At 44.7% G+C, this 27,259-nt stretch overlaps 2 protein-coding genes across 3 annotated transcripts; one reads left to right on the plus strand and one right to left on the minus strand.

Annotated features, from left to right (window-relative positions):
• Positions 1-266: 266 nt before the first annotated feature.
• Positions 267-6,676, minus strand: LOC112882798 (D-lactate dehydrogenase [cytochrome], mitochondrial). Its single transcript, XM_025947948.1, has 18 exons — positions 6,331-6,676; positions 6,137-6,230; positions 5,889-5,989; positions 5,642-5,690; positions 4,954-5,046; positions 4,652-4,766; positions 4,139-4,199; positions 3,921-3,957; positions 3,773-3,834; positions 3,505-3,601; positions 3,101-3,175; positions 2,876-2,984; positions 2,071-2,180; positions 1,797-1,859; positions 1,386-1,465; positions 1,031-1,161; positions 840-883; positions 267-688 (listed from the first exon to the last, which is right to left on the minus strand). The coding sequence occupies exons 1-18, from the start codon at positions 6,552-6,554 to the stop codon at positions 569-571; spliced, it is 1,665 nt and encodes a 554-aa protein (XP_025803733.1). The 5' UTR covers positions 6,555-6,676; the 3' UTR covers positions 267-568.
• Positions 6,677-8,127: 1,451 nt separating this feature from the next.
• On the plus strand, positions 8,128-26,729 carry LOC112880238 (valine--tRNA ligase, chloroplastic/mitochondrial 2). Of its 2 annotated transcripts, XM_025944746.1 has the most exons (27): positions 8,128-8,407; positions 8,498-8,582; positions 9,198-9,324; positions 10,171-10,254; positions 10,365-10,459; positions 10,886-10,977; positions 11,634-11,687; positions 12,906-12,958; positions 13,145-13,212; positions 13,471-13,546; positions 13,684-13,767; positions 20,172-20,320; positions 20,751-20,868; positions 20,955-21,071; positions 21,211-21,431; positions 22,000-22,089; positions 22,190-22,301; positions 22,927-23,037; positions 23,135-23,272; positions 23,366-23,416; positions 23,490-23,602; positions 24,689-24,836; positions 24,930-25,034; positions 25,122-25,223; positions 25,806-25,878; positions 25,964-26,130; positions 26,217-26,729. In XM_025944746.1, the coding sequence occupies exons 1-27, from the start codon at positions 8,266-8,268 to the stop codon at positions 26,337-26,339; spliced, it is 2,898 nt and encodes a 965-aa protein (XP_025800531.1). In that variant the 5' UTR covers positions 8,128-8,265; the 3' UTR covers positions 26,340-26,729. The 2 variants fall into 2 exon arrangements, with proteins under 2 accessions (XP_025800531.1, XP_025800532.1); XM_025944747.1 differs by lacking the exons at positions 8,128-8,407; positions 8,498-8,582 and having other exon boundaries at positions 10,163-10,254.
• Positions 26,730-27,259: the final 530 nt, after the last annotated feature.

Below are 27,259 nucleotides of genomic sequence, written 5' to 3' on the forward strand. Positions count from 1 at the left end.
ACTCTAGTAGGATACTTTTCTTTTGAACTAACTCATGGATGACCCTTTAGTGCCGATTAGTATTGGATCCGAGACTGACTTTTAAACCCTGGATCCGGGACTAATGTACTAATGTTTACATTAGTCCCAGGCTCAACATCGGTCGGAACAAATATTAAAGATGAAAGACCCGTTTCGTACTGTAGTAGTGGATGTGGGAGTACTGTTGATACTCCTTGATCAAGCCCCAAATGGCCAAACCTAACATCACCATCTCATATCTTGGCTTCTCACTAATCAGCACTGCATACTTGATGATGGTTCTTTTTTCTTGATTGGTACTCAAGATAGGTTTTTCCTAGAGAGACGGCATCAGAGAAGAATGTCTGGCTCCATTATTTTGAACCTCATGGGGGGCATTTTGGTCTTGTACCGGTACAATTTTGAATACGTGTATTTCTCTCCAACCCATATGATATTGTTGGTAAAAAGCGCTGGAACCTCAGCGCATTGTTGTGCTTACTGGCCGCGCTGCTGCGTCCTTCTGGAACCGGGCTCGAACCAACCGAGTCCACTCGTCAGAGCGCCGTCATATGCAGACGTGAGGTGGGATCAGCTTCCCCGGGTTCATGATGTTGTTGGGATCCAGCGCGGCTTTTATCCTTTTCATGGTCCGGAGTGACTCGATGCCCAACTCCTTCTCCAGGTACTGCAAATGGAACAAAAGTATTCATCAATAATGAGGCGATGATATGGCATCTGTTGGTGCTCAGCAGTTCTCAACTTTTATGCCATCACTTTGGGGAGAGGTAAAGTCAGTAAGCTTCTGCATCTGTAAGAAACAGGTGACTGATACTTGCCTTCATTTTCCCTGTGCCAACACCATGCTCTCCAGTGCATGTACCTGTTAGGTACCAAACAAGTTAATATTTCCGACCAGTTCAAGTTTTAATAGTGATTGCAAAGGCATAAAACAGAAAGACAACGATGTTGTTCAAGACAGTATGTGAGAGCAAGCAAACTCAATAGACGAGGAGTAGACTATTTGTACCTTCCATTGACAGAGCTGTATGGACCATGAAATGGTTTAGTCTCTCTGCTTCCTTCCGTTGTTCTTCTTTACTTGGATCAAACAGGATAATTGTGTGGAAATTTCCATCACCAGCATGAGCGATAACCAGACTGGAAACATAAATAATCAGAGTAAATGTCTTCACGATCAATACGAATATATACTCAGATTTCACTAGCTACTGCAAGACAATTCTGTCATGCATATAGTCAAACAGCCTCTCTTTCCTATATTTATGATCGTGAAAGAGGCGGCCGTTTCTTGCATTACATGCATAGTATTAGTGCCACTGAGAAATTGAGAGTAGCACATTTGAATGAGAGAAACTGCATACCAAGTCAATGGAGACGCATCAAGTAGCCGTTTTGATGTAGATATACATTCAGCAAGTCTGGACAAAGGGACACAAACATCCTGCACAAGCAACAGATATGGTGGCATTAGGAGAATTGTTAGGGATCATGCAATATTAACTGACAACATGTTCTGTTATGATTGCCACGATAACAATGACCTTTTGGACGAGCTACACAAGCACGGGAATTGAATCTAACAAATTTCTAGCAAAAAAAACAAAGTCTTTATTTATTCAAACAAGGGCACGCCAGGAAATATCATCATCCCATAACTGAGTGTCCTGTTAAGACTGACAACTGAGAAGCAAGCATTAAAGCACATGATACACAACACTAGATGTGGCTCCTGGCTATTACAATGACAATTAACAAGTAGTAAGAAAACAAACCGTTATCATAGCTTCATGATCAGGTTCCATAGCAAAACCAGCCCAAAGTGCCTCCTTCCTGATCTGCACTTGAAGGGCTAAGTATTGTTACAAATATACTCCAATAGCATAGATCATTTGCAATACGTGGTGCTAATATTAGATACAAGTCGAAGCAAATTAATTCTGTATGAAACATTCACATGCGTCCAAGATCATATAGAACCAAAAGGAAAAATCAATATGCTGGATAGTGGAAAATGTACTGCCTCTTCAGATTAAAAGCTCTACTGACCTTCCATAATTCTGCTTTAGCATCCGGCTCCTCAACAAAAACAAAATCTGATCCACGGTGTTCACTAGCAATTTTTTGAACCAAGAGAGTTTGTTCAAGTGCATATGCTTCTGGATATTTGCAAGGGGGGAGATGTTAGCAAAGAAAAGGAAGTAATCAGTGATTGATCACAGACTGGAACACCGGCTGCAGTTTAATAACTTTTGTGAGTTCAAAAGTTTCAAATTAACACTGTCCAGCAACCAGTAAATTATATTATTATACTGGTTTGGTTCTGAAGATAACACAGATCACAAGAGGTATCATATACAAAACTGGACGTGTATTGTTATCAAATCAATTTTACCTCATGAAACCAAGTGGTTTGGTCTCTATACATCCTACAAAAATATAACTATCATACAGCAAACTTGGACTTGGACTGTTATCAAATCGATTTCAGCTCATTAAACCAATCTTGACTGATATCGCTCCAATTTTGTATCAAATATAGTGTTCTGAAAGTTGTCTAGACAGTAGCGCGGTTTTCTATTAAATCTAATGTTCTGAAAGTTCTCTAGACAGTAGCATGTACTGTGCGCAAATTGAATTTTGTTTATTAAATAATATTCTAAGAGGTGTGTTCATATAGACAGTTGGTGATTGCATATAAAAGATTTTAACTGCCATGGCTACATGCAAACGTCTTGTTCATCCGACTTCATTCATATGGCTGCTTATTCAAATATATTCATTTCAGGGGAATAAGCAACGCCACCATAGATGCATAATGCTGAACAGCTGATCATATAGTAAGTTGCATTACCTGTTCCTATGAATTCAAACATCAAGGTTGGCACTTCAGGCAAGTTTTTACCATTTGCCATGTTTATTGCCCTTATCTGAACCTCATCCAACAATTCCACTCTTGAAACCTAGTCATGTAGAAAGAAAACATAAATATTGGCAAACTGCAATAGCATTGCAGATTGCCACTGATACACATAGATATAAGTTCCACAAAAGCATTTTTATTTCAAAGTTGACAAACCTGTATCCCAGAAAGCATAGTTGCAATAGCAACATCAGCAGCATCCTTAATTGTTTTAAAATTGCACATTGCAACCTGAATAGTGGAAACATGTAGGCTGAGTGCCTCCATAGCTAAAATGAAAACAAAAGAGATGGATAGTGCAGAGAAAAAAATTCAGCACAAATCTAGCAAAGTTGTGCTCTGTCTTCTATGTATACGCTTGCACAAATCTTTCTGAAGATGAAATACAACAACAGTATGTCATAACATGAAGTGGTCTCTCTTTAGAAAGAATAGAAAATTTTCCAAAGCAAACAACATCATACATTAAAGGTTCGTACACACCGCACTATGTTGAGATTCAAGCCTATACAAACAAGTTCAAGGTGGTAGCAAAATATTGAGTTTCTAAAGATACTCACCACAGAATGAGATGGAAGCTTTTGAAGTCGTAAAGTCACTTCTGTAATTACACCCAAAGTTCCTTCGCTTCCAATTATCAAACGAGCAAGATCATACCTGACATTCAACAAGGCAAAGGTAAAGAAACTTGTGAAAACCGATAGCAGGAATAAAATGGTATACGTATATAACACATATATGGATATACCAAGCAGTGAAAGTATGATTCACTTCCTAAAACAAAACAAAAAGGGGGTTATTCTAACAATCAGGATAGGTCTTCCATACCCAGCTGCACTCTTTCGGGCCCGGGAGCCTGTCTTGATAACATCACCATTTGGTAAAACAGCCTGCATAATACCAATAAGAATTTACTTTTTGTATGTGGAACTAATACAATGTAGTTTTTTATGATAGAGGAATAAGGGAAAACTACCTGGAGATTAATCACATTATCCCGCATTGTTCCATACCTACAAACTAGGAAGGAAGCCATAAAAGCCATTTAAAAGTTATAATATAAAGCTAGCAAATAAATATATGCATTGACATATAGCTCTTATGGTTGCATGTTCTTGTGTGATGAGGGTTTATGGTTGTACTACAGAACCTTGAATGTAATCTGAAAAATATAAGGAATAAATGAGTAATTACCTCACAGCTAATGAACCAGAACAGCGAGTAGCACACATTCCTCCAATTGTAGCCCCAGGCCCTGCAGATCAAATTAATTTTTTCCAGCTTAAACACCAAGGTTAAATCACACGAGTGTTTGGGTTTCATAAGCGTGCAGAACTTAACATGGTTGTTTTACTTCTAGATATGATTAATGCTTTGCTGAAATCCCAGAGAATGATACTGGGAATTAAACATATATATATGAAGTCATAGAGGCAATAAAAGTAAAAATGGAGTTACTAAATATGTCTATATTCTACAAATACTTCAATCAAGACTTCAAGACAAGTACCAATTACCAGCTGAGTATCATGATGATGCATCAAATTTACACAAATCAATAGAGAATTATGGCTTATCAACTGCAATCAAGTTAAATTGGATGCAATTCCACATTGAATGGTTACATTTAATAGTTCATAACAGGGTGCCTTGAACAAATTAGTGATAAATTTATAAGGTTATATGAACAAGGAACGAGGACCTTTCCTGGATCAAGAGGGAAAAAGAGGCCATATGGCTTCAGGTACTCGTTCAGCTCTATCCATCCAACTCCAGGTTCAACAACTACATCCATATCCTCAACATGGAGGGATTTGATTTTCTGTAAAAAAAAAATAATGCAATGATGAACCATACCACCACATAAGAAGAAAGGAAACACAGTAGATTGTGGAGGCTCGAATATCCTAGCACATTTTATCTAACTCATTCACAAACAGTTCGTTTGCATAACATCATTAACACTTAGTTACAGCTATATGGTTTAAATTATATTGCTTAATGTGTACCTTCATCAAGGTCATGTCGATGCAAACACCACCATGAGGTGCCAATGTGTGACCCTCAATTGAGGTAGCCCCACCATACGGTACAATTGGAATCTGAACACAAGTAAAAAGAACATAAATTAGATCAAATCAAAATTCAGAAGACATGCAAACAGCCTGCTTCTTAATCCTTACTGACTGTAGCAAGAAAACCAATAATGAAGCTAAGGAAACCTCATTTGTAGAACACATGAACATTACTTTCTCTATTACAAGTTGAAAGCATAACTTTTGCATGTCCTACGAAAAAGTCATTTCTGTAAACAGGGTAGTGTTGCATTGTATAACAAATGTTAAGTTTTGTATATACCAATTCCAGTATCGAGAGCTCGATACAGTTTAGTATATGTACATAACATGCGATTAGTGATCACTTAGATCATCACCAAAAACACGTATTTGAAATGGAAAAATGACTAGTTCAAAAGATTATCAACTTGTAGTGGATACTAGACAGTCCTTGAAACTGTCAAAACACGGTAAAATCTACTGCAGTAATGTCCTGGACAGGCAAGTCTCCAACAATGTTGTGTTGATCCTATTTTTTTTCCGACAAAGGCAATACCCAGCTTTTATAGAAAGTGAATAGGTTAAAAGTGTGTCGATCCTATTTATTTGCAGTTTTGCACAAACGAGAAGGATAGCGTACCTTGTACTTGTTACAGGCCATCACAATCTTCTGTACCTCATTTTGCGTACTGCAATGAAGGCGTCACATCATTACCAGAAAAGGACCATTCAAGGAATGAATCTTTCAGATATGAAACAGTTTTGGCACATCCCAACATCATCAATTTTACGCAACCCATTTTAGGCAAAACACTTGAATAGCATCTCTTACCTGCCCTGAGGTTTAGCAAAACATGTTTACTGGAGTTCTTAGCAAGCATTATCACCTCGGGAACACGACGACGTCGGGCACGTTGGCTGCCTTGTGGAAGCTGTTCTGCGGCGTGCCATGGAAGCTCCTCTCGTCGTAGTCCACCGTCAGGTTCTCCTGCCGAAAATGGAAAAAAAAACACACTCTCAGGTAGCCGTCCACTCACCCGCTAGAAGAAACATCAAACACTCCGCGTGCGCGCATCATGGCCATCATCGCACTCGAGCTCAAGGCACCGGCGGCAACCCGAATCACCAGACTCACCCCGAGGAAGGACGCGAGCTCTTCGATGAACTCCTGCGGCACGCGGCGGTGCTCCCCTTCCACAACCAGCTCCGTGCTGTCCTTGCCCCCGACCCTGGACCAAAAGCAAGCAGAGAGACAAGACCTGGTCAGCTCAACCCGGTCGGGCATTGGGAAGGAAAGCGTCGAGGAAGGGATTGGGCGCGGGCGCGCACCGGTGGTCGACGCCGGGGTCACAGAGGGCGACGGTTGCTCCCCCGGCGGCGGCGGCGGCGGCGGCGGCGAGGAAGGAGAGGAAGTGCGGGAGGCCGTGGGAGGTGGAGGAGGGGGAAGGGGCGGGGGACGTGGGCTGCGGCTGGGTGGAGAGCGGGAGGCGGAGGGAGGAGAGGGGCAGGAGAGCGCGGCGGGGGCGGGAGACACGGAGGAGGGAGGCAGCCATGGCGTGGGGTGGTAAACTGGTAATCTGGTGAGGTCGTGAGAGGCGAGCGATGCCGATGGAGATGGAGGAGTTGGTCTTGATCACTGATCAGTTGAGGCGTCGAGCGAAGCCGGCAGTGAGTGAGCCAGAGCTACCGACAGAGCGCACGCCCTCGCCTCGTGCGGCGCTTTGTTCAGTGTGCCACGGCTCACGAGCCGTGAGTCCGCGACTCGCTCTTGGGCTCTTGGCTGGAAATCCAATTCAGCCGTCGCTTGCTAGAGCTGCTACTGGCGGAGGATACGCTTGACGCGCTGCACTCCGAGAGTCCGATGCCTCCCACCAGCCCACCTTACGTGCGTTGCATTTATTTCCTTTTCTCTCCTTTGGTTTCCTATTTTTGTTTTACTTTTCAACATGTGGATAACTATAATCATTAGCATATGAAAATCACTAGTACATGAAATATTTGCTTCCATTTCTTTTTCTTTCCTTTTATTTTTCCGTATCTTCCTTATTTAACATGTAGGTAGCTACAATCATTAGTTACATGGCTAATCAAATTTATATATTTAAAAGGTTTGTCTAGAAAAAATTATGCACAAAGTTGTGTGTATAAATTTATGATGATTTGAATAAATTATTTAATTATAAAAGTTGTGTTAGAAAAATTATGCGTAGAAGCTTTCACTATAATTTTACTTGTAAGCATCATTGGCACTATTTTTATATGAACTTGTGATGAAAGATTATCACTAACAAGTTATCTGAAAAATTATAAGGACAAGTTATACCTATACCTAAAAGTTTTGTTCAAAACTTCTCTAACAACAATTTTAATAAAAAGATATTCTTAAAAAAAGTTAGGATATAAAAGCTATATATAATTTTAATCTTTCTAAAAGTGAAAAATTGCGAAAAATAAATGTTTCCAAATTAGAAAAGTTCGGTATTGTTGGAGATGGATCGCTGGAAGCCTCCTAGCGCTAAACATTCAACATGGTTACTATCATCAAACAACGCAAACCAACTACCCCCCCCCACCCCCACCAAGACTATAATCCCGATTAACATCATTATTTCTATCAACTATCCATGGTGACCACCCTTCCCGAATCACATACTTGGAATTGGAAGATCTCATCTCCCTTCTTCCGTTTTACACTCTAATTTTACCGGTTTGTATTTTCTTATCTAATACATTAGCGGTTGCAATATAAATTATGTTTCTGTAAGAAAATATAGTATATATTTTGTGATAGCTTATATACTGCCATGAGCCATAGCGCCATCGCTGTAAGAATTTAGTAGCATATGAGTTAAGTGACTTCAGTTAGCACGCTCGTTGGATAAATACAACAGCCGTGTGGTTAGCGAGTGTGCCTCCATGTTTCTAGCATCCTGTGTTTAAAGATTGTAACGTGTCTATAACTTAATAAAAATAGCTCCCTTTTACCTAAAAAACAGCTGCAATTCAAAGAAATAATGGACAAGGGAAAAAGGTCCAAAATATGTTTTCGTTTTTACACTTCCACCCTCCGTCCCCGTCCGAGCGGCCAGCCAAGCCAAGCCAAGCAAAGGTGCGCACATCGTCACACCCTCCCGCCGTCCCGCGTTATCCTCTTGCTCTTCCAATTCCAAATCCAAACCCCTCCCTCCCAATCCCAGCGGCATCCGATCCCCTCCCTTTTCCACTAGGGTTTATCTCCAGCGAGGCCGCACGGCCGCGCCACCAATGGCGCTCGCGGGCCCGTCCTCGGCGCTCCTCTCCTCATCCTCCTCCGCCTGCCTCCGCCGCCTCAACCCGCTCCTCCTCTCCGCCGCCTGCCGCCGCCCGGCGGGGGGCCAGCGCCGCGCCGCCCGCAGGTTCTGCGCAGGTAGCGGCGGTCGCGCCTAGCTCATTGATTCTGCTGGGAATGGCTTGTCAGCTGATTGAACTGTTCGGGTCTGTCTCTGTTCCGCTGCAGCGATTGCCTCCGAGGCGGATGTGTTCACCTCCCCGGAGGTCGCGAAGTCGTTCGACTTCACCAATGAGGAGCGGATTTACAAGTGGTAATTTCGCGTGTCTATGAGTAGTTTTTGCTTGCTTGCTTGTTTTTGGATTCGTCTAAGGGCGTTCTCATCAAGTCATAATAGGCGCTCATTTGGATTTCAGTCTGTAATTTGGCACATGCGCACAGCCTTTGATGCAGCACTAGTGTGCTATGTAGATTTTTAGCAGTTATCCTTCAGTTTTGAAAGTGGATCAATGTGTACTTATCGCTTTCATAGTGGTTTTCACAGACGATTTGGTATTTGTGAATTACCATTTGTGTATTGGTACATTGATAGATTACATGGGAGCATAGCATGCTTGAACCTATTTCTGCTGCCCTGCTATTATCAATAAGTCAAGTGATGGCAGTTAGCCTAGGATAGGAAAAAAATAATTATACTTTTGATGGCAGTATATGTTAGTTGTTGTTTTATGCCCATGCGGGAATGCAGGGGTGAAAAACATGATAGTCCTAATCAAGAAATAGTACTTGAACAACACTCCACAATTTATGAGTTGATGTTTGCTAGTTGCCTGTTTGTCATGTTTCAGTGAACTATGAGTTCCTGATGTAATACACTATACTTGTTTCTGTGCTTCAACAAACTTACTTATACATTATGATCTATTAGGTGGGAATCTCAAGGATTCTTTAAGCCTAATTTTGACCGTGGAGGAGATCCATTTGTCATCCCGATGCCACCCCCAAATGTTACTGGATCACTGCATATGGGCCATGCTATGTTTGTCACCCTTGAGGTTGGATGATTAAATTCCAATTCTATTGTGCTTATCCTGTTGACTAACTACAAACTGATTTGGCTTAACAATTGATCTTAAGACTAGCCACCAATCACCTTATCAATAGACCGTTCATTCATTACATTCTCATGATTTTATCTTACATTTACTTTTCTCTTTTATCAGACTTGGTTTCTGAGTTTTTGTCACACCTTTGGAAATACTCCCTCCTTTTCTAATATATGGCATATAGTTCTCTGCACCTTCTTTCAAGATATAAAGCTTGCATATGAATTTATTGATGTTTTACTTTCTTTGCCCTCATTATTACCGCCTCTCTCACCTGCATGCGCTCACTAACTATTCTCACTCATGTTTACAAAGTGATTAAATAGGATTCCATACCCTCCTCAGTTATTGTGCTCGCAGCTAACTAGCCTTGCAATTTTGAATGAAGAGTGATTAAGATGAGCATATTATGGATATGCTCCTTTGAGTGAGTCTTTTTCTTGAAGAGAATGCCATCTTTCAATTGCTCTGGCAACTGATTTCTCTCAATGGACATATGAATGAGTTACAGATGCTACATAGTAAAGTGAATACTAGTCACTAGCGATTTATGAAGTCTGTCTAAAGCTAACCTCTACAGCTCTACAAGTGCTGTGAACTTTTATGTAACATACTGTAACAGTCAACTTGTTTAAGTTCATTGATGTACTTCAGAATCCTAGATAATCTGTGTATAAAAACATTCTTGTAGCATCATGTACTATGCAACCTGATAAGCCTCAATTTTGCTTCCTTCCATTTCTTTTGTTTCGCCTTTTCTCACTAAAAGAATCCCCATTTCTTTAAGTTACTCAGGATATAATGGTTAGGTATTTCCGAATGAAAGGGAGACCTGCACTGTGGATACCTGGCACTGACCATGCTGGGATTGCAACTCAGGTCTGGAGATCTTGTCGCACGTTTAATAGAACTCTTTTTGTGTTAAAAAAAATATATATTTGTGAAGTATTGTGGTTTTCTCCTTTTAACCTTTTGCATTTATGTTTCAGTTGGTCGTGGAAAAGATGCTGGCTGCTGAAGGTGTCAAAAGGACAGATCTGACACGAGAGGAGTTCACCAAAAAAGTTTGGGAGTGGAAAGAGAAGTTAGTCCTTTTTTTTAAACAATTTGTGACTGTTTTCTTATGCAACTTGAAACTATGGGCTCTGAAGCAAATCCTTTCTGTTGATTAATTTGACTGTTTGCTGCATTTCATTTGCCTTAATCAGGATGTCTAGTGCTTCACTTGACTTCTAAACTAATAAACTGTGAAATTAACTGCCATAAAGTTCTGATCAAAGAATATCATGATTGGTTTTAGTTTACACAATACCTACGTTGGTTGTTTTAGACCAATTATTATAATTATTTTCCAGACCAATCATTATTATTATTTTTAGACCAATTATTATTATGATTGTTTGGTTAGATTCAGATGGATTTTCATTTTTCAGGACTCAGGGACTCCTTGTAAAGATGGATTGTCTGCAAAACCAATGTGTTCTCACTATAATCACTGTTTCCCTTTCAGATATGGGGGTACTATCACTAATCAGATTAGGCGATTGGGCGCTTCTTGTGATTGGAGTCGTGAACGTTTCACTCTTGATGAACAATTGAGTCGTAAGTGTCACTGGTGATGCTGTTTACATCTAGTATTGACCCGCATTATTGTGTCATTAAGTTAACTGAAAGCTACTTGCTTGTTTCCTGATTTAAAGGATTTCACATCTATAGCTTGTATGTTGCCTATCTTCTCCCAAAATTATCATATTGATGAGGCAACTGTTTGCATGATGGATTGATTGTGTTGTTGTGTAACTTGCATTGTAGTCAGGGTCGTGATGATGATATGGAGTATTCCTTTGCTCCCTACTGTGCCATTTCCACGTACTTCCATGAATGAGGGCAACTATTCTGACCTTCTGTTGGCTAGATCTGAAGTTTCCTTGTGTGTTTATGGACACTTGTAGACTTTTCCCTGTATTCTAAAAGGAGGTCTACTAGGCCATATACAAGGAACAAATGCTCCTACATGTTATCGCTTGATTGCCAGTTAGGATGCTAGTCAGGCTGTATAATGACTGGTGGATGACCAAATTAATACTGATTACCGACTTTTAGGACCTTTGACCTAGGCTTTGCAAAAGAAGCATTGATAGGCTCCTTTTGTCACCATATGATTTAAACACTACAGTGTTGGTAGATTGCCCCCCCAAGGAGAATGTTGGAGTGATGTTTATCTGTACAATTGATGTATAGGTGGTTCTATTTTGCAGGTGCGGTTATCGAAGCGTTCGTTAGGCTTCATGATAAAGGTCTTATATACCAAGGTACAATGATTTATCATGGTTATGTTACTGCAAAAGAGGGTGTATGCGTACGATCTTGTACAGATCTTTGTGTTGACTGTAGCATGCCATTTTTCAATTTCTATTTCCCCCCTTATGTTCTTCTGTCCTACTATATAGTTTGCTTGGTCATAATTTCTTCTTGTTTATATTAACATGCTTAGTGCTGGCAGATTAACTACTAATCAAGTTTGAAAACTTTTCTGTTCGAGTAGATTAGCGGTAGGTGGACACAAATACGCTTATGAAGTAGGACTAGGATGCATTAGTAACTTCTTGTACGTGCTTTTCAATTATAGATTAAGAAGTTCCCTAGATCCATGCCTGCTACAAGCTTAATGCTTTGCTCCCAACATGTACCAAACATACTTATTTTCTATTGGTTACTGGCTTACTGCTGATAAGGTTGCTATATTATGGAATGCTGATCTTGATGTGAAAATTTCTTAGTTAGGCTTGCCTCCTTCAGTAATTTCATAACACTCTCTTGCTTGTATATCTTGGATTCTTGGTTGAAAAAAAAAAACCTCGCTAGGACAAAACTGTCTGGGTGTACTCCTGGTCTTTGCAAATTATGAAATGAACCTTGTTATGTTGTACTAGGGAACTAAAGTATCCTATTTCTCGTATTCAGAAGCAATAGGATGTAGGAGCTACATCCAGATACCCTGAAACTTGTATCCTGGAACAATTTGTTACTGCATATCACTATTATCATGGTGCTTTTTACAGAAAGTGACACACATTATGTGCAAGGTCTAACTTTGCATTTTAGAGCATCCATCTATACATTTTACCTAGATATTCAGTCTAACCATTGTCAACTGATGGTCATATTTATTGACTAAAAGTTCAGAACACCTATCTCAACCAGATGGTGATTCAATGGAAATTAAGGCACAACTTTTTCCTTCCATTGTAGTAAAACATGCATTGATCTAATAAAAGATATACTATGCCTATTGGCAGTTCGTACTGTAGCTGTGAATTTTTTCGTGTCATGTATGGTTCATGCTTGGGTGTCATGCTGATGATGTCCGTGCTTTTCATCCAATTCTTCTTTTGGCTGGCAGTGCTTGTTGGACAGAAATTTAGGAGTGCTTATTCTTTTGAATCCTATGCTTTTGTCTTGAATGGTGCAGTAATTTTATCTTGGAACACTTCTATGAATATTGGTTGATGATTTTGTTTCGTTCACAGGATCTTATTTGGTCAACTGGTCTCCTAACCTGCAAACTGCAGTGTCTGATTTAGTACGTGAAAATCTGCCCTTTTTTTCAATTAGTTAAACATCTATACTATATCTGCAGATATTTAGTGTACAGTCAATCAATGGAAGTTTGATCACAGCACACTGAAATGCTGCAAAACTCTTTGACACATCATAGATGGTTCTACATGGTACTCAAGGTTTGATTCTGACATGAGTTTCTAATCAGGAAGTAGAATACTCTGAAGAACCTGGAAATTTGTACTTTATCAAGTACCGTGTTGCTGGCGGGACCAGGTACTTTTCGTTGTACCATATATTGCATTGAGACATTTCATTATTTGATCATGAATAGACATTTCATTTTTCAGCTCATTTCTCACCAGATTCTTGTTTCCTTCATGTTATATTTAAATTTACATTTTCTGGAGAATGAATTGCACGATGTACGATTAACCTTTCACCTTGTAAATACGAGAAATCAAGCAACACAATTGAATCTATATATTGATGAAATTTGCTTACAGATATTTCATATATATACTTATGATGCAGGGATGATTTTCTGACTATTGCGACCACAAGACCTGAAACTTTATTTGGTGATGTTGCAATCGCTGTTAACCCAGAGGTATGAGTTCTCCAGTGTTGTGTACTACAGTTTTCTTGTCTTTTGTTACAACTTATGCTATAACCATGTCAATATTTATTTCTCAAACAGCTAGTTTGTAGAAAACCTTATCATTAATACGTCAATTGGCAATACAGGATAAACGTTATGCCCAGTATGTTGGCAGATTGGCTATTGTACCCTTGACATGTGGGAGACATGTCCCTATTATTGCTGACCGGGTAAGTACGAAACTGAGTATTCTTAGTTTTCTATGTGTTCCAAGCAATTTCATAAAGGGAATTGCAACATTAATGAAATCATATCAACACAAAATGCCAAAAACAACTCATTAACATGGCTGTAATGTTCTCTTATTCCATGTCATTACTGTCATTTGAAGTAAAAAAATAAAAATAAAAACTCGACCACAGGGGGGAGACTCCCCTGGGGCTTTGTTCTAAGAAGGTGCCACACTTCGAACCCAGGTCGGATGGTAGTTATTCGAAGCAAGAAAACTTATGCCGATCATTTCATCTCTAGCTTGGATGCAGTCTGTAACTCTACATGAAGTCTTTGCTTGATCTGCATGCTTTGTATAGTTCATGCTTATATACCCTCGTCTATATTTGAGTTCCGGATGCCCGAGTCTGATATTAAATTGAGAAATTTGTTCAATTGGATTTTAGAGATATTTGAAACTATAGAAGAGATAGTTTTTCTATTCAATACAAACCCTAACAGGGTATAGGTATTGTAATACATATGGGCCCAATGGGCCACAATGCCCCATGGGCACAATACACTCCAACACCCCCCCGCAGTCTGAACAACCGGCGCAGCGGTGTTCAAGACTGGACAAGAAGAGAGAACAAGGGGCAAATACCCCCCCGCAGCCACGACTAGCCACCGGCTACGTTGAGGCTGGATCGAAACTCCGAGAAGGTCGAGGAGGGCAGCCCCTTGGTGAAGATGTCAGCAAACTGGGAGGTAGTCGGGACATGGAGGACCCGAACATCGCCGACTGCAACTCTGTCGCGCACGAAGTGTAGGTCGATCTCCACATGCTTTGTCCGCTGATGCTGGACGGGGTTGGTGGAGAGATACACGGCGCTGACGTTGTCGCAGTAGACGATCGTGCTCTTGGCGAGCGGGCTGTGGAGCTCCGCCAAGAGCTGTCGAAGCCAGGACGCCTCCGCAACGCCGTTAGCGACAGCCCGGTACTCCGCCTCGGCACTGGAGCGAGAGACAACCGGCTGCCGCTTGGACGACCAGGAGACCAGGTTGCCGCCCAGGAAGACGGCGTAGCCGGAAGTGGATCGACGGGTGTCCGGGCAGCCAGCCCAGTCAGCGTCGGTGTAGACCACCAGCGCAGCAGAAGACGAGCGGTGAAGTACCAGGCCGAGGTCCACAGTGCCACGGACGTAGCGGAGGAGACGCTTCAGCGCAGCAAGGTGTGACTCCCGGGGATCATGCATATGGAGACAGACCTGCTGGACAGCGTAGGTGAGATCCGGCCTGGTGAAGGTGAGGTACTGCAAAGCACCAGCCAGACTCCGGTAGGCAGTAGGATCAGCCACCGGATCACCCAGATCGGCGGACAGCTTCGCCTGAGTGTCGACAGGAGTGGAGCAGGGCTTGCAATCAGTCATCCCAGCCCGCTCCAAGATATCGAGTGCGTACTGCCGCTGGTGCATGAGAAGACCAGACGGGCAAGGCTCAACAGTGACGCCCAAGAAGTGGTGGAGCTGACCGAGATCCTTCATAGCAAACTCCTGCCGCAGAGAGAAGATGACACTCTGAAGCAACTGCTGACTCGAGGCTGTGAGCACAATGTCATCAACGTAGAGCAGCAGATAAGAGGTCTCATCCCCTCGGCGGTAGACGAAGAGAGACGTGTCAGACTTGGCCTCGGTGAACCCCAATGTCAGCAAGAACGTGGCGAACCGAGAGTACCAAGCCCGAGGAGCCTGCTTCAACCCATAGAGAGATTTGTTGAGCCGGCAGACCATATCCGGACGGCTCGAATCCACAAATCCCGCTGGCTGAGAGCAGTAGACGGTCTCAAACAGAGTGCCGTGAAGAAACGCATTCTTCACGTCCAGTTGGTGCACAGGCCAAGAGCGCGAGAGCGCAAGTGACAGGACAGTGCGCACCGTAGCAGGCTTCACGACAGGGCTGAAGGTCTCATCATAGTCCACACCAGGCCGCTGTGTGAACCCCCGGAGAACCCAGCGAGCCTTGTAGCGCTCCAGTGTGCCATCAGCCCGACGCTTATGCGTCCAGATCCACTTGCCAGTCACCACATTGCAACCAGACGGACGCGGCACGAGGTCCCACGTCTGGTTGGCAAGAAGAGCCGCATACTCCTCTTCCATCGCGCGACGCCAGTGAGGATCCGCCAAGGCGTCGCGGACAGAGGAGGGTACAGGAGAGACACGCGGCTCTCCCTCGGCGGCGGAGAGAGTCGCGGCCTGAGAGGCCATCCGCCGAGTCACCATGGGATGGATATGCCGAGGATCCCGATGGATGACTGGCGGGTGGTATACCTCCGGCTCGGCACGAGAGGAAGCCGGAGGAGGCGGCAGCGGCGACGGCGCCGGCGTCGGCGTCGCAGGAGCCTCCGGAGTAGGAGGCGGCGCCAGGGTCGGCGCCGAACGACGCCGGTACACCTGCACCGGCTCAGTGTACTGCGGTGGTGTCGGGGTCGGCGCCAAGCGACGCCGGTACACCTGCACCGGCTGGGCGTACCGCGCAGGTGCACGTGAAGGCATTGGGGCCGCGCGCGGCACGACCGGAGGTCCGGGAACCGCGCGTGGTGCGACCGCGGGCACCGGGGCCGCGCGCGACGCAGCAGGGATCACCGGAGACGGTGCCGGCGTGCCAGGGAAACCTGCAGGAAAAGGACAGACAGGGAACGGTGGCTGAACCACCGGGTCAGTCGGAAACAGAGTCTCCAGCTCAGGGTCAGGAGAAGGTGTAGAGGAGGTAGAGTAGGGGAAATCCGACTCGTCAAAGACGACGTGTCGGGAGATCAGAACGCGGCGAGAGGTGAGGTCAAGGCATCGGTACCCCTTGTGGTCAGGGGAGTACCCGAGGAACACACAACGAGTCGATCGGGGCGCCAGCTTGTGAGAAGCGGTGGCGGAGGTGTTAGGGTAACACGCACACCCGAAGACCCGAAGGTGGTCGTAGCGAGGAGGGGTACCGAAGAGAGCGTGGTGTGGAGTGGCAGCGGGAGAAGCAGTGGACGGAAGACGGTTAAGCAGGTAGGTGGCGGTGTGGAGGCTCTCAGCCCAGAAGCGCGGGGGCAGAGAGGCCTGGATCAGGAGGGTGCGCACGACGTCGTTCGTCGTGCGAATCATCCGCTCAGCCTTGCCGTTCTGAGGAGAGGTATACGGACAAGACATACGCAGCTGAACACCCCGAGACAGGAAGAAGGACCGGGAGGTGGAGTTATCGAACTCTCGCCCATTGTCACACTGGACGGCCTTAACTGTGAGGCCGAACTGAGTGAACACCCAGGCAAAGAAGTGGAGGAGGGTGGGGAAGGTCTCAGACTTGGTGCGCAAAGGAAAAGTCCAAGAGTAATGAGAAAAATCATCAACAATGACCAGATAATATTTATAACCAGACATGCTGAGTACAGGAGATGTCCACAGGTCACAGTGAATCAGATCAAAAGCATGCGCAGCATGCGAAGAAGAAGAAGAAAACGGAAGTCTCACATGACGACCTAACTGGCACGCATGACAGAGGTGCTCAGCAGGGGCCTTAGTACAAGGAGCATCGGTACTACGGCTGAGCTGAGCCAAAACGTCGCGGCCGGGGTGACCAAGCCGGCGGTGCCAGGTGGTGGAAGAAGGTGTCACGGCAAAGGCAGCAGACGAAGAAGCCGAAGGCGAGGCAGCGGAAGCAGGAAGCCGAAGGGTGTAAAGGGGCCCCGGGCTGTCACATCGGAGAAGAGGACGCCGGGAAGCCAAATCCTTCACAGTAAGGCCAGAGGAGTCAAATTCGATAGAACAAGAGTTGTCAGCAGTAAACTGGCGAATGGAAAGAAGGTTGTGAACCATTCGAGGAGCAACAAGAACATTAGGAAGACGAGGAGCAGAACCCACGGCGGTGACAGGAAGGCAAGACCCATCACCAACCATGATAGAAGAAGGACAAGAGGGGTGTGGGGGTCGGACAGAAGAGAGGATACCGGCATCAGGAGTGGTGTGGAACGAGGCACCCGAGTCGGCGATCCACTCGGTGCTGACCGGCGGTGTCAGTCCCATGGTGCTAAAGGACTGCGCCAGAGCGGCCTGGTCCCACCCCCCCGGCCAGGTCGGCTGCTGGCTAGGCTGAGCGGGCGGGGTCCAGGACGGCGCGAAAAAAGGAGTAGCACCAGTGAACAGGGCCGCCGGCTGGAGCTGAGGACGAAAGCCCCCCACCTGACCCTGGAGCGGCCACATCGAGATGCGCCCTGACCACGGGTTGCTGAAGGATGGCCAGGGCGTACCTCCAGGGGCAGGGGCAGGAGCAGGAGCCGAGGTCGACGCGCTCCGACGGCCCCCACCGGTACCGGTATCCCCAGGAGCAGGGCCACCAGTGCCACCACCACCACCCCGTCGCCGGCGACGTCCACGGCCCCCCCCTCCTCCGGTCTGCCCGGCGAGAGCAGCCCCAAGGAGGGAGGTGGCAGGAGCAGCGGAGGAGGACGGTGGAGCGGTAACAAGCGCGGCGGAGGGTGAGGAGGATCCGGGCGCAAGACCCCTGGTGAGCTCCTCAAGAGCAAGGTCGTCCCGGACCTGCAGGAAGGTGGGAAAGGGCCTCTGGCGGGTGATCCAGCACTTCAAGTGGTCGTAGGTGCTGCTCAGGCCCCGTAGGACATTGAGCACCAAGACCCGATCGGACACCGGATCCCCGAGGTCGTGAAGAGCATCAGCCATGCTCTTCATCCGCCGGCAGTACTCACCGACGGAGAGGTCCCCCTGGACGAAAGTGCGGAAGGTGGCATCGAGCTGGAGGGCGCGGTACTCGGCGTTGCCGAGGAACTGCCCCTCGAGCGCCACCCAAGCCTGTCGCGCAGTGCCGCCGTGGGTCCTGACGAGGTCCTGAAGATCGAGGGAGATGGTCCCGAAGATCCAGGACATGGCGACACTGTCGAGACGCAGCCACGTCACGTCCCGCGCCTCGATCGGCGAGTCGACGAGGACGTGGTCGTCGAGAGCGTAGCGGCGGAGGGTGAGGAGGACCTGGTCCCGCCAGCGGCTGTAGGAGGAGGACGCGGGTTCGAGGAGGACGGAGACCAGGGCCCTGATGTTCTGGACACCAGCAGCCTGGAGGTGGAGCTGGGCGACCGAGGGGTCGGTCGGATCGTACCAGGCTCCAGATCCAGCGGGCGGGGCCCGAAAGGAGGAGGAGGTGCCGGGCTCAGGGTCAACAGGCTGGCCGGAGGAGATGCGGAGGTAGCGCTCCTCCTCGACGACCCGGAGAGCGAGGGCGTCGGCCGTGGCGCGCTCGCGCTCCCAGGCGAGGGCAGCCACACGGACCCGCTCCTGGGCGGCAGAAGCCTCCGACTTGGCGGTGAAGAGGGCCGCGGCGCGAGCGGCGTCGGCCTGCTGTCCTCGGAAAGCGCCGGAGAACGGTGCATCCTCGGGCGCCAGCCCGAGCCCAGACGGAGCGGCACTAGGCGCGGCATCGATGACGGGCTGCGTGCCCGCAGCGCCCACGGCCGGCAGCAGCCGCACAGCGGCCCGCAGGGCGACCGGATCAGCGCCCGCGGCCTGCAGCAGCTGTGCAGCAGCCCGCAGTGCGGCCGGATCGACGGCGGCGCGCGCAGTAGCTGCGGCAGCAGTGGTGGCGGGCTGCAGGGGGCCCAGGGCGCCAGCAGCCTGGAGCAGAGGAGCTCCGGCGCCCACTGCGGCGCCCACTGCGGCGCCCACGGCGGCGCCCGCCGCGGCACCCGGCGGCAGCCCCGGCAGCCCCTGGAGCAGAGGAGGAGCGGCGGCGGCGCCCGTGGTCGGCCCCCCGCGGCGGCGCCCGCGGCCGGCCCCCCCGCGTCCTGGAGCAGGGGAGCGGCGGCGCCCGCGGTCGGGCCCCCCGCGGCGGCGCCCGCGGCCGGCCCCCCCGCGTCCTGGAGCAGGGGAGCGGCGGCGCCCGCGGCCGGCCCCCCCGCGGCCGGCCCCCCCGCGAGGACCAGCGCGGCGGCTGGGAAACCGGGCGGCGGCAGCCCGGCGCCGGCGGCCCAGGCGCCCGCAGTGGCCGGAGCGGGAGCAGAGGAGGGAGAGGAAGAGGAGAGGGGAGGGAAGGAGGAGAGGGCCGGCGGCCGGCGGCCGGCCATGGTGGCCGGCGGCGGCGGCGGCGGCGGGCAGAAGGAGAGAGGGAGAAGCTAACCTGATACCATATAGAAGAGATAGTTTTTCTATTCAATACAAACCCTAACAGGGTATAGGTATTGTAATACATATGGGCCCAATGGGCCACAATGCCCCATGGGCACAATACACTCCAACAGAAACAAGTGCTTAAGGGAGGTAGTGTGGCCTTCCTCAGGCTATAAGAGACAAATGGTTTCGTTAGAACTTAGAAGTGCCCCTTTCTATCATATACAAGTTGCATGATTCATGTTAATAGTAACTATTGATTCTATGATTTACAGTATGTTGATCCAGAATTTGGAACAGGGGTGCTGAAAATTAGCCCTGGACATGATCACAATGATTATCATATTGCTCGAAAGCTTGGGCTACCAATTCTCAATGTTATGAACAAAGATGGTACACTAAATGACGTTGCTGGATTGTACAGGTATGTATTTTCTTCTTTTCAAACTCTTGTATGATCTATTTGTTAGTTTGCATTTTTTTGTTCCTGCACAACTTGTTCTTTCGTTCCATGTTGCGTCATTTATGAATACTCTGAATTTTAGCTACTTATAGACCCATATATTCTGTCATGTGTGTTTTTTTAATATGCCTTCTATTTAATGGCACCGAAATAAGAACCTGTTTAACATAACCTCTTGAACTTAAGTGTTCTAGAAAGTTTGAGAGAAAGTGATGCACCCTAAGAGAAAGTGATGCACCCTATTTGTGGCCTTGATATTGTACGGAAGCTGTAAATAGCTTGTTCGACTAATGCATGTGTAGAAGGAAGTGATATATTTATGCAGAAATCCTTTCTCTGGCTTTTTCTGCAACATTTTTCTGGTATTAACTTCCTTTATTCTCCTTTTCAGTGGTATGGACCGTTTTGAGGCACGAGAGAAGTTGTGGTCTGACCTTGTTGAGACTAACTTGGCAGTAAAGAAAGAACCTTATACGCTTCGAGTTCCTAGATCTCAACGGGGTGGTGAAGTGTGATCTTTTTTCCTGTTCATAATGCTTTTTTGTTATCAATGTTTTCCATAGGGTTTGATGAACCTACTTCTGTCTGATCCTAGGTGATTGAGCCTTTGATTAGTAAACAATGGTTTGTCACGATGGAGCCATTGGCTGAGAAGGCCCTTCGTGCTGTTGAAAACGGGCAGTTAACCATTCTTCCAGAGAGATTTGAGAAGGTACTGATGAATTCACTTCTACTCTTTAGAGAGATAGTTATCTACTCTACTTTTATGAACTGGAAAAAACAGGGCTCTTGGATATATTTTTACAGAAACTATTGACTTTTCCTTTTTTGTGTGTGTGCTTCTGCCACAGATATATAATCATTGGCTAACAAACATAAAGGATTGGTGTATAAGTAGACAATTATGGTGGGGTCATCGTATACCAGTTTGGTATATTGTTGGAAAGAAATGTGAAGAAGACTATATTGTTGCTAGAACTGAAGAAGAGGCATTAACAAAAGCTCAGGAAAAATATGGAAAATCAGTTGAAATCTATCAAGACCCTGATGTTCTTGATACGTGGTTCTCAAGGTCTGTCTTCCTATGCAAAACTTGTGGTCCAATTATTTTTCTGCATTGAGTTTTGCAAGAATTCTTACTTTCATTGGTAAATTATTTGGATCCACCAAAATAGAACTATTTTTTGGGGGGACATCAGTTTTATAATGCATTTCTTGTAATTTTTCAAGATTTAGTTTTTTTCATTGAATAACACCTAGCTACTAAGTTGGTTGGTGCCTAGGTCTATCATCACCTAGCTCCCCCTTGTAGGTTGAGCGCTAGGCCTTGACCCACCGTGCGCCTAGCCCTTTTTACAAATACTTCATCCATAAAGTACTAAAAGTCAAGGATTTCAGATCCTCTGTGCCTTCCTGGCTTGATTTTTTTTTTCCTGCTCAGCTTCTATAGTGTGTTTCGCCCCTTTTTACTAATCTTTTGCTTTGCTTGTATTTTTGTGGTTCACCCTGCACCTTTTTTTCTGTTCTAGTATAAAATGATATGAATAACATAGTAGGGTTCACCCCTTATTTTTACCTGTCAAAATAAAAGGTACTATAGTTTCTGTTTTTTTTTTTCAATTGCTGCTATTGTCCTGCAGTGCTCTCTGGCCTTTTAGCACGCTTGGTTGGCCTAATCTTTCCAAGGATGATTATAAGCATTTTTATCCTTCAACTGTTCTGGAGACAGGGTAACAGTTCAATTTACCTCCTCTTCTTTCAGTGTAGTAATATTTGTGTTGCAGCTGAGTTTCTGTTCTTCGCATTGATGCATAACGCTTTCCTTCACAGCCATGACATTTTGTTCTTCTGGGTTGCACGAATGGTCATGATGGGAATTGAGTTTACAGGATCAGTACCATTTTCTTATGTCTATCTTCATGGTCTTATCCGGGATTCTGAGGTGAGATGAGGCACAATGATAATTTGTTTATGGTTTATTGTGTTGGGGGTCCAATAATCAAGGCTAAGCTTTTCTTATACTGCAACATTATCAAACTATCTATAAGATTATGAAAGAGGCAATACCTATTTTTTGGAAGCATGTTGTAAGTGACATCATTATTGTAGTACTAGGATCTACTATTTTACCATATGATGGCTACCTTTCAGGATCCATCACAAGGGTATAACTTTTGTGAACATGGCTTGCATAAGACACCCCCCCCCCCCCCCCCAACCAACACACACAAAAGACTAACATAGCTTAGTTGAAGAATAATTTTTTACCTTGAACTGAACCCTAACTGTACAAGGGATACACTTTGATGTGGGCCTCATGTTTTGTCTGCTAAAAAGCTGTAGATGCTCCCTAGCAGTTGGGCATTTGCTATATCTTCATCCCTCCAGATTCTGGCCCTGAAAGATATCCTGTTATATGCTGTGGCAGCACCATCTCGTTTGTCCTGATTCCTGATGATCATGTTGTCACCAGTTAGACCAATTGTGTAGACCATTGTGAATCTGTGATATGGTCCTAAGTCTACAGAATATTAATCTGGGATGCTAAATTACAAGCTGCTTTTCAGGGACGGAAAATGTCGAAGACATTGGGGAATGTCATTGACCCCCTAGATACCATCAAAGATTATGGGACTGATGCTTTGAGATTTACACTATCTTTGGGCACTGCAGGCCAGGTTTGTGATAGTCTTTTCTTTTAAAATTTTTTTTGGTATGTACTGTGTGATTAAATTTGTTTGCTTCTCTATCGTTAAAACACCATTTTTGCTTCAGGACCTCAATCTCTCTACAGAAAGGTTGACATCAAATAAGGCTTTCACAAACAAGCTGTGGAATGCGGGCAAATTTTTGTTGCAGAATTTGCCTGATAGAAGTGATGTCTCGGCATGGGATGCTTTGTTAGCAAATAAGGTTCCTAACCGAACTTCAAGTTGCACATGATGCATTCACTAAATTGTTTCTATGTTTTAAACTGTTACTAATACTTTTGCATCTATTGTCCAGTTTGACACAGAAGCATCACTTCAGGAACTGCCATTGCCAGAATGCTGGGTGGTATGTCTATTATTATGTTAAATTATTTGGCTTTTATGCAGTTTGTTGATGAAAAGAATAAACTATAATCCAGGTTACAGGACTACATGGACTAATTGATAAGGTCAGCACAAGCTATGACAAGTTTTTCTTTGGAGATGCTGCTAGAGAAATATATGATTTCTTCTGGGGGGATTTTGCTGATTGGTAAGATTTTGAAGAACCTTAAAGTGTCCATACTTTAGAACCATTCAATATTTATGCCCCAATCTGATGATGGAGCAGTTATTAGCCCATTGGCAATGATGAGATCAGAGGGGATATGAGGAAAAAATATCAGCAATGCTAAATATCCCCTATTCACCCTGTAAAATTGAGGAAAGCTTCCTATTGTTCTCATTGATGCTTATTTTCTTCACTAAATTTTCTAGTTCCATCCCTGCTTATTGTTGAGAAAGATGTAAATCTAATGAGATCAAAACAAAATAAATTTTACTAATTTTTCTCTGAGTTGCTTGATGTAAATCTAATAAGATAAAAAGCTAAAAGTTACTAACTTTTGCCTCATATTCAAATGGTCAATTTTTACTAGCTTGCAACCAGGAGCTGAGGACTTTCTTCGCTAATAGTAATCCTTGAACTAAACTTATATGTGGTTTGACGCAAAGGCCTCTGCCCGTCTATAGAATTGTTTTTCTATTTATAAACATCATTCATAGTTCTTCTGTCTCTTTAGTCTTTTTTGTGTATGTAGAATCCTTTTGAAACAGTGCTTTATGAATGCCATGTCTCTGCTCTTTAGAAATGGACAGAAAGAAGGTTTAGCTTTTCACTATGGAAGTACATAAGATCTGCCATGCCATTGTACTTAGTACGTACTCCTTCCGTTCCAAAATGTAAGGAGTTTTAGTTTTGTCCTAAGTCAAACTTCTCTAACTTTGACCAAGTTTATAGACATCTACAACATCGAATGACTTCCATTAAATCCACCAAGAAACATGTCTTGATAGTGCATTTATTTGGTATTGTAGATGTTAACATATTTTTGTATAAACCTTGTCAAAGCTAGAGAAGTTTGACTTGGGATAAAACTAAGATCTCTTACGTTTTGAAACGGAGGAAGTATTAGTGAATTATCGTGTTCTTTGATAAGTCTTGGATTTCAAATATAATAAATGGAAGTGGCTTCATTTGTTGATGCAAAGAATTCATCAATTAATCTGTTCAGGTGTATCAAAGAGAAGTAATGTTCATTTGTTGATACTAAGAATTCATCAAGTAATTCTCGTTCAGGTATATTGAGGCAAGTAAAACACGTCTCTACCACTCAGCTGACAAGTTAGCAGCTGCTAGAGCACAAAGCGTTCTGCTATATGTGTTTGAAAACATACTGAAGCTACTGCATCCCTTCATGCCATTCGTCACTGAAGAATTATGGCAGGTACCGAAGCATAACTGTCGAGTATTACTTCAATAAATCTATCACGCCCTCATCAGCATCATCAGTAGAATATCGTTATTGTTCTTATTTCAGGCATTTCCATACAGAAAGCAAGCACTTATGGTTACTCCCTGGCCTACCACTGACCTTCCTAAGGATTTGAGGTCCATCAAAAGATTTCAAAATCTGCAAGCATTGGTAAAATTTTACACTTGTTCTATAATCTCACTCCAAGAGATGCTACAGTAAATTTAACAATTTATTTGATTGCCAATATAATGACAGATAAGAGGAATCAGAAATGTTCGAGCAGAATACACTGTTGAGCCAGCTAAACGGATATCAGCTTCTGTTGTTGCTACTGCAGATGTCCTGGAATATGTATCGGTAAGTTTGCTATTTATGTTGCAATTTGTCAAGCAGTTCCAAGCAGACATATTTTTGATAGCAGGACCCTGGCTATTTGATCTATCTCCGTACTCAACTCAAAGTTGATGCAGAAAAAAAAATGTGTAGTTCTAAGTTTAGGCAAGCCATTGTGCTTTTCACAGCTTACCTGCATCTTGACTGTGGAAACCTTGCAAGGCTGTAACTGGTATTAGAATTTATAATTAAACATTAGCATCCTGATTTGTTGGTTTTTCTTGCACACGTGGTTTTACAAATGTGTTGTGTCGATATGCCTCTAGTCTCAGCAAACATTGGCTAAACATTTCATTGTATTTTCTTCAATAAACTTTGAGAAGCCAAATTGTTAGTTCACTAGTATAGTTATTCTTATAATTGAAACGACTTGATGACCGAGAAGTAGCTCGACCGTAAAGGGTCTTTCGAGACAGTAACCACGTCAACTCTGCTGCTGCAGTGCCAATGATTGTAATTTAGCTCTTTGCATTTCAGTCAAGGAATTACCATTCCTTTTACCATCCCCTTCATTTTTCACCATGACCTATACGTTTATGCCTTCAGAAGGAGAAGCAGGTCCTGGCTTTACTTTCAAAGCTTGACGTTCAGAATGTACATTTTACTGAATCAGCACCAGGTATGCCCCTTATACCTGTTCAAAGTTCCAACATAGCCCTTCTTTATGCAGTTTGCCAACAACAATCTGTATTCACGTTTACCAGGTGATGCAAATCAGTCTGTTCACATTGTTGCTGATGAGGGTCTGGAAGCCTATCTACCTTTGGCTGACATGGTTGATGTGTCTGAGGAGGTTAAGCGGCTGTCCAAGCGCCTCTCTAAGATGCAGTCAGAGTATGATGCTCTCGTGGCCCGCCTCAACTCCCAAAGTGTACGTTTGCCCATTTCTGCTTGTTTCACTGATATTGTTCAAAACACACCTTGCCATGCTAATCATGTACTTCTTCCATGCCGTAGTTTGTAGAAAAGGCCCCAGAAGAGATTGTTCGTGGAGTTCGTGAAAAAGCGTCCGAGGCTGAGGAGAAGATCTCTCTCACTAAGAATCGGCTTGCATTTCTGCAATCAACTGTCTCCACGTAAATACAGAAATTGATGGTGGCAGATGCTTTCGGAATGCCATTTTGATCGATGAGACTTGGAGGAAAAAACTGGTCGTCAATAGTACTTGCGGTTAAAGGATCTCACATATTACCAACAAGTGGCCCAGATTCTGCACTTCTGCAGCTATTTGGTCCAGCAGCAGCTCAGAGAAATACTTGCTAATTCCCATGTGTTCTGCCCCAAAAAACTTGCAGCATACGATTTTTCTCTGTTTTTGAATACTCTTGCTGCATTTTTCTTGCTAGCTTGGGCTTGACGAAGGGCTAGTTGCTTTCTTCTGACTTGAGGAATGCCCCTCGAAGTAAATTTTGCCCGATTGTAATATTTTATCGTCTTTCATATATTAATCCTTTGGTTTTGCCAAACTTATATGCATGTTTGTACTGAGTTACAAATTTTGATGTAGATGATTTTCACGTCGTCACTTCTTTTTTTCATGTTTCTAGGCATGTTTCTGCTAATGCCATTCATTGTCGTCGTATGATGCGCTAGTTCGAAGAAATCTTCATTGTTTGCATGCGTAACTCATCACGTGGTGGGGGGGGGGGGGGGGGGGCGGTTGTAAAGAAAAAAAGTCATATGACATACGGAGCCTACGCCCGCCGTCAGATAGCACCGCGGCGCCTTGTAACAGTAAAAAAAACGCTTAAAAGTTTAGCTTGCATATTAAGGATCAACTTAAAAGCTCAAAAAGTTTAGCATGCCAAATGGCTGGAATCAACTTTTGCAGTCCTCAGCTTTCTCTCTCAACTGCAAAACCAAAAGCATCCTCAAGTTTTTGAAGGCGGTTTCTGCCATGCTAACACCACATTAATGTGACCTCTGCTGAGTCAGCATGTCCTCGATTTTCTATGGGGCCTACATGTGCAGTCAAAGTGCTCGCCAATTCGCCAATTATC

This window comes from Panicum hallii, chromosome 2 (assembly GCF_002211085.1).
Source record: "Panicum hallii strain FIL2 chromosome 2, PHallii_v3.1, whole genome shotgun sequence".
Classification (NCBI taxonomy): domain Eukaryota; kingdom Viridiplantae; phylum Streptophyta; class Magnoliopsida; order Poales; family Poaceae; genus Panicum; species Panicum hallii.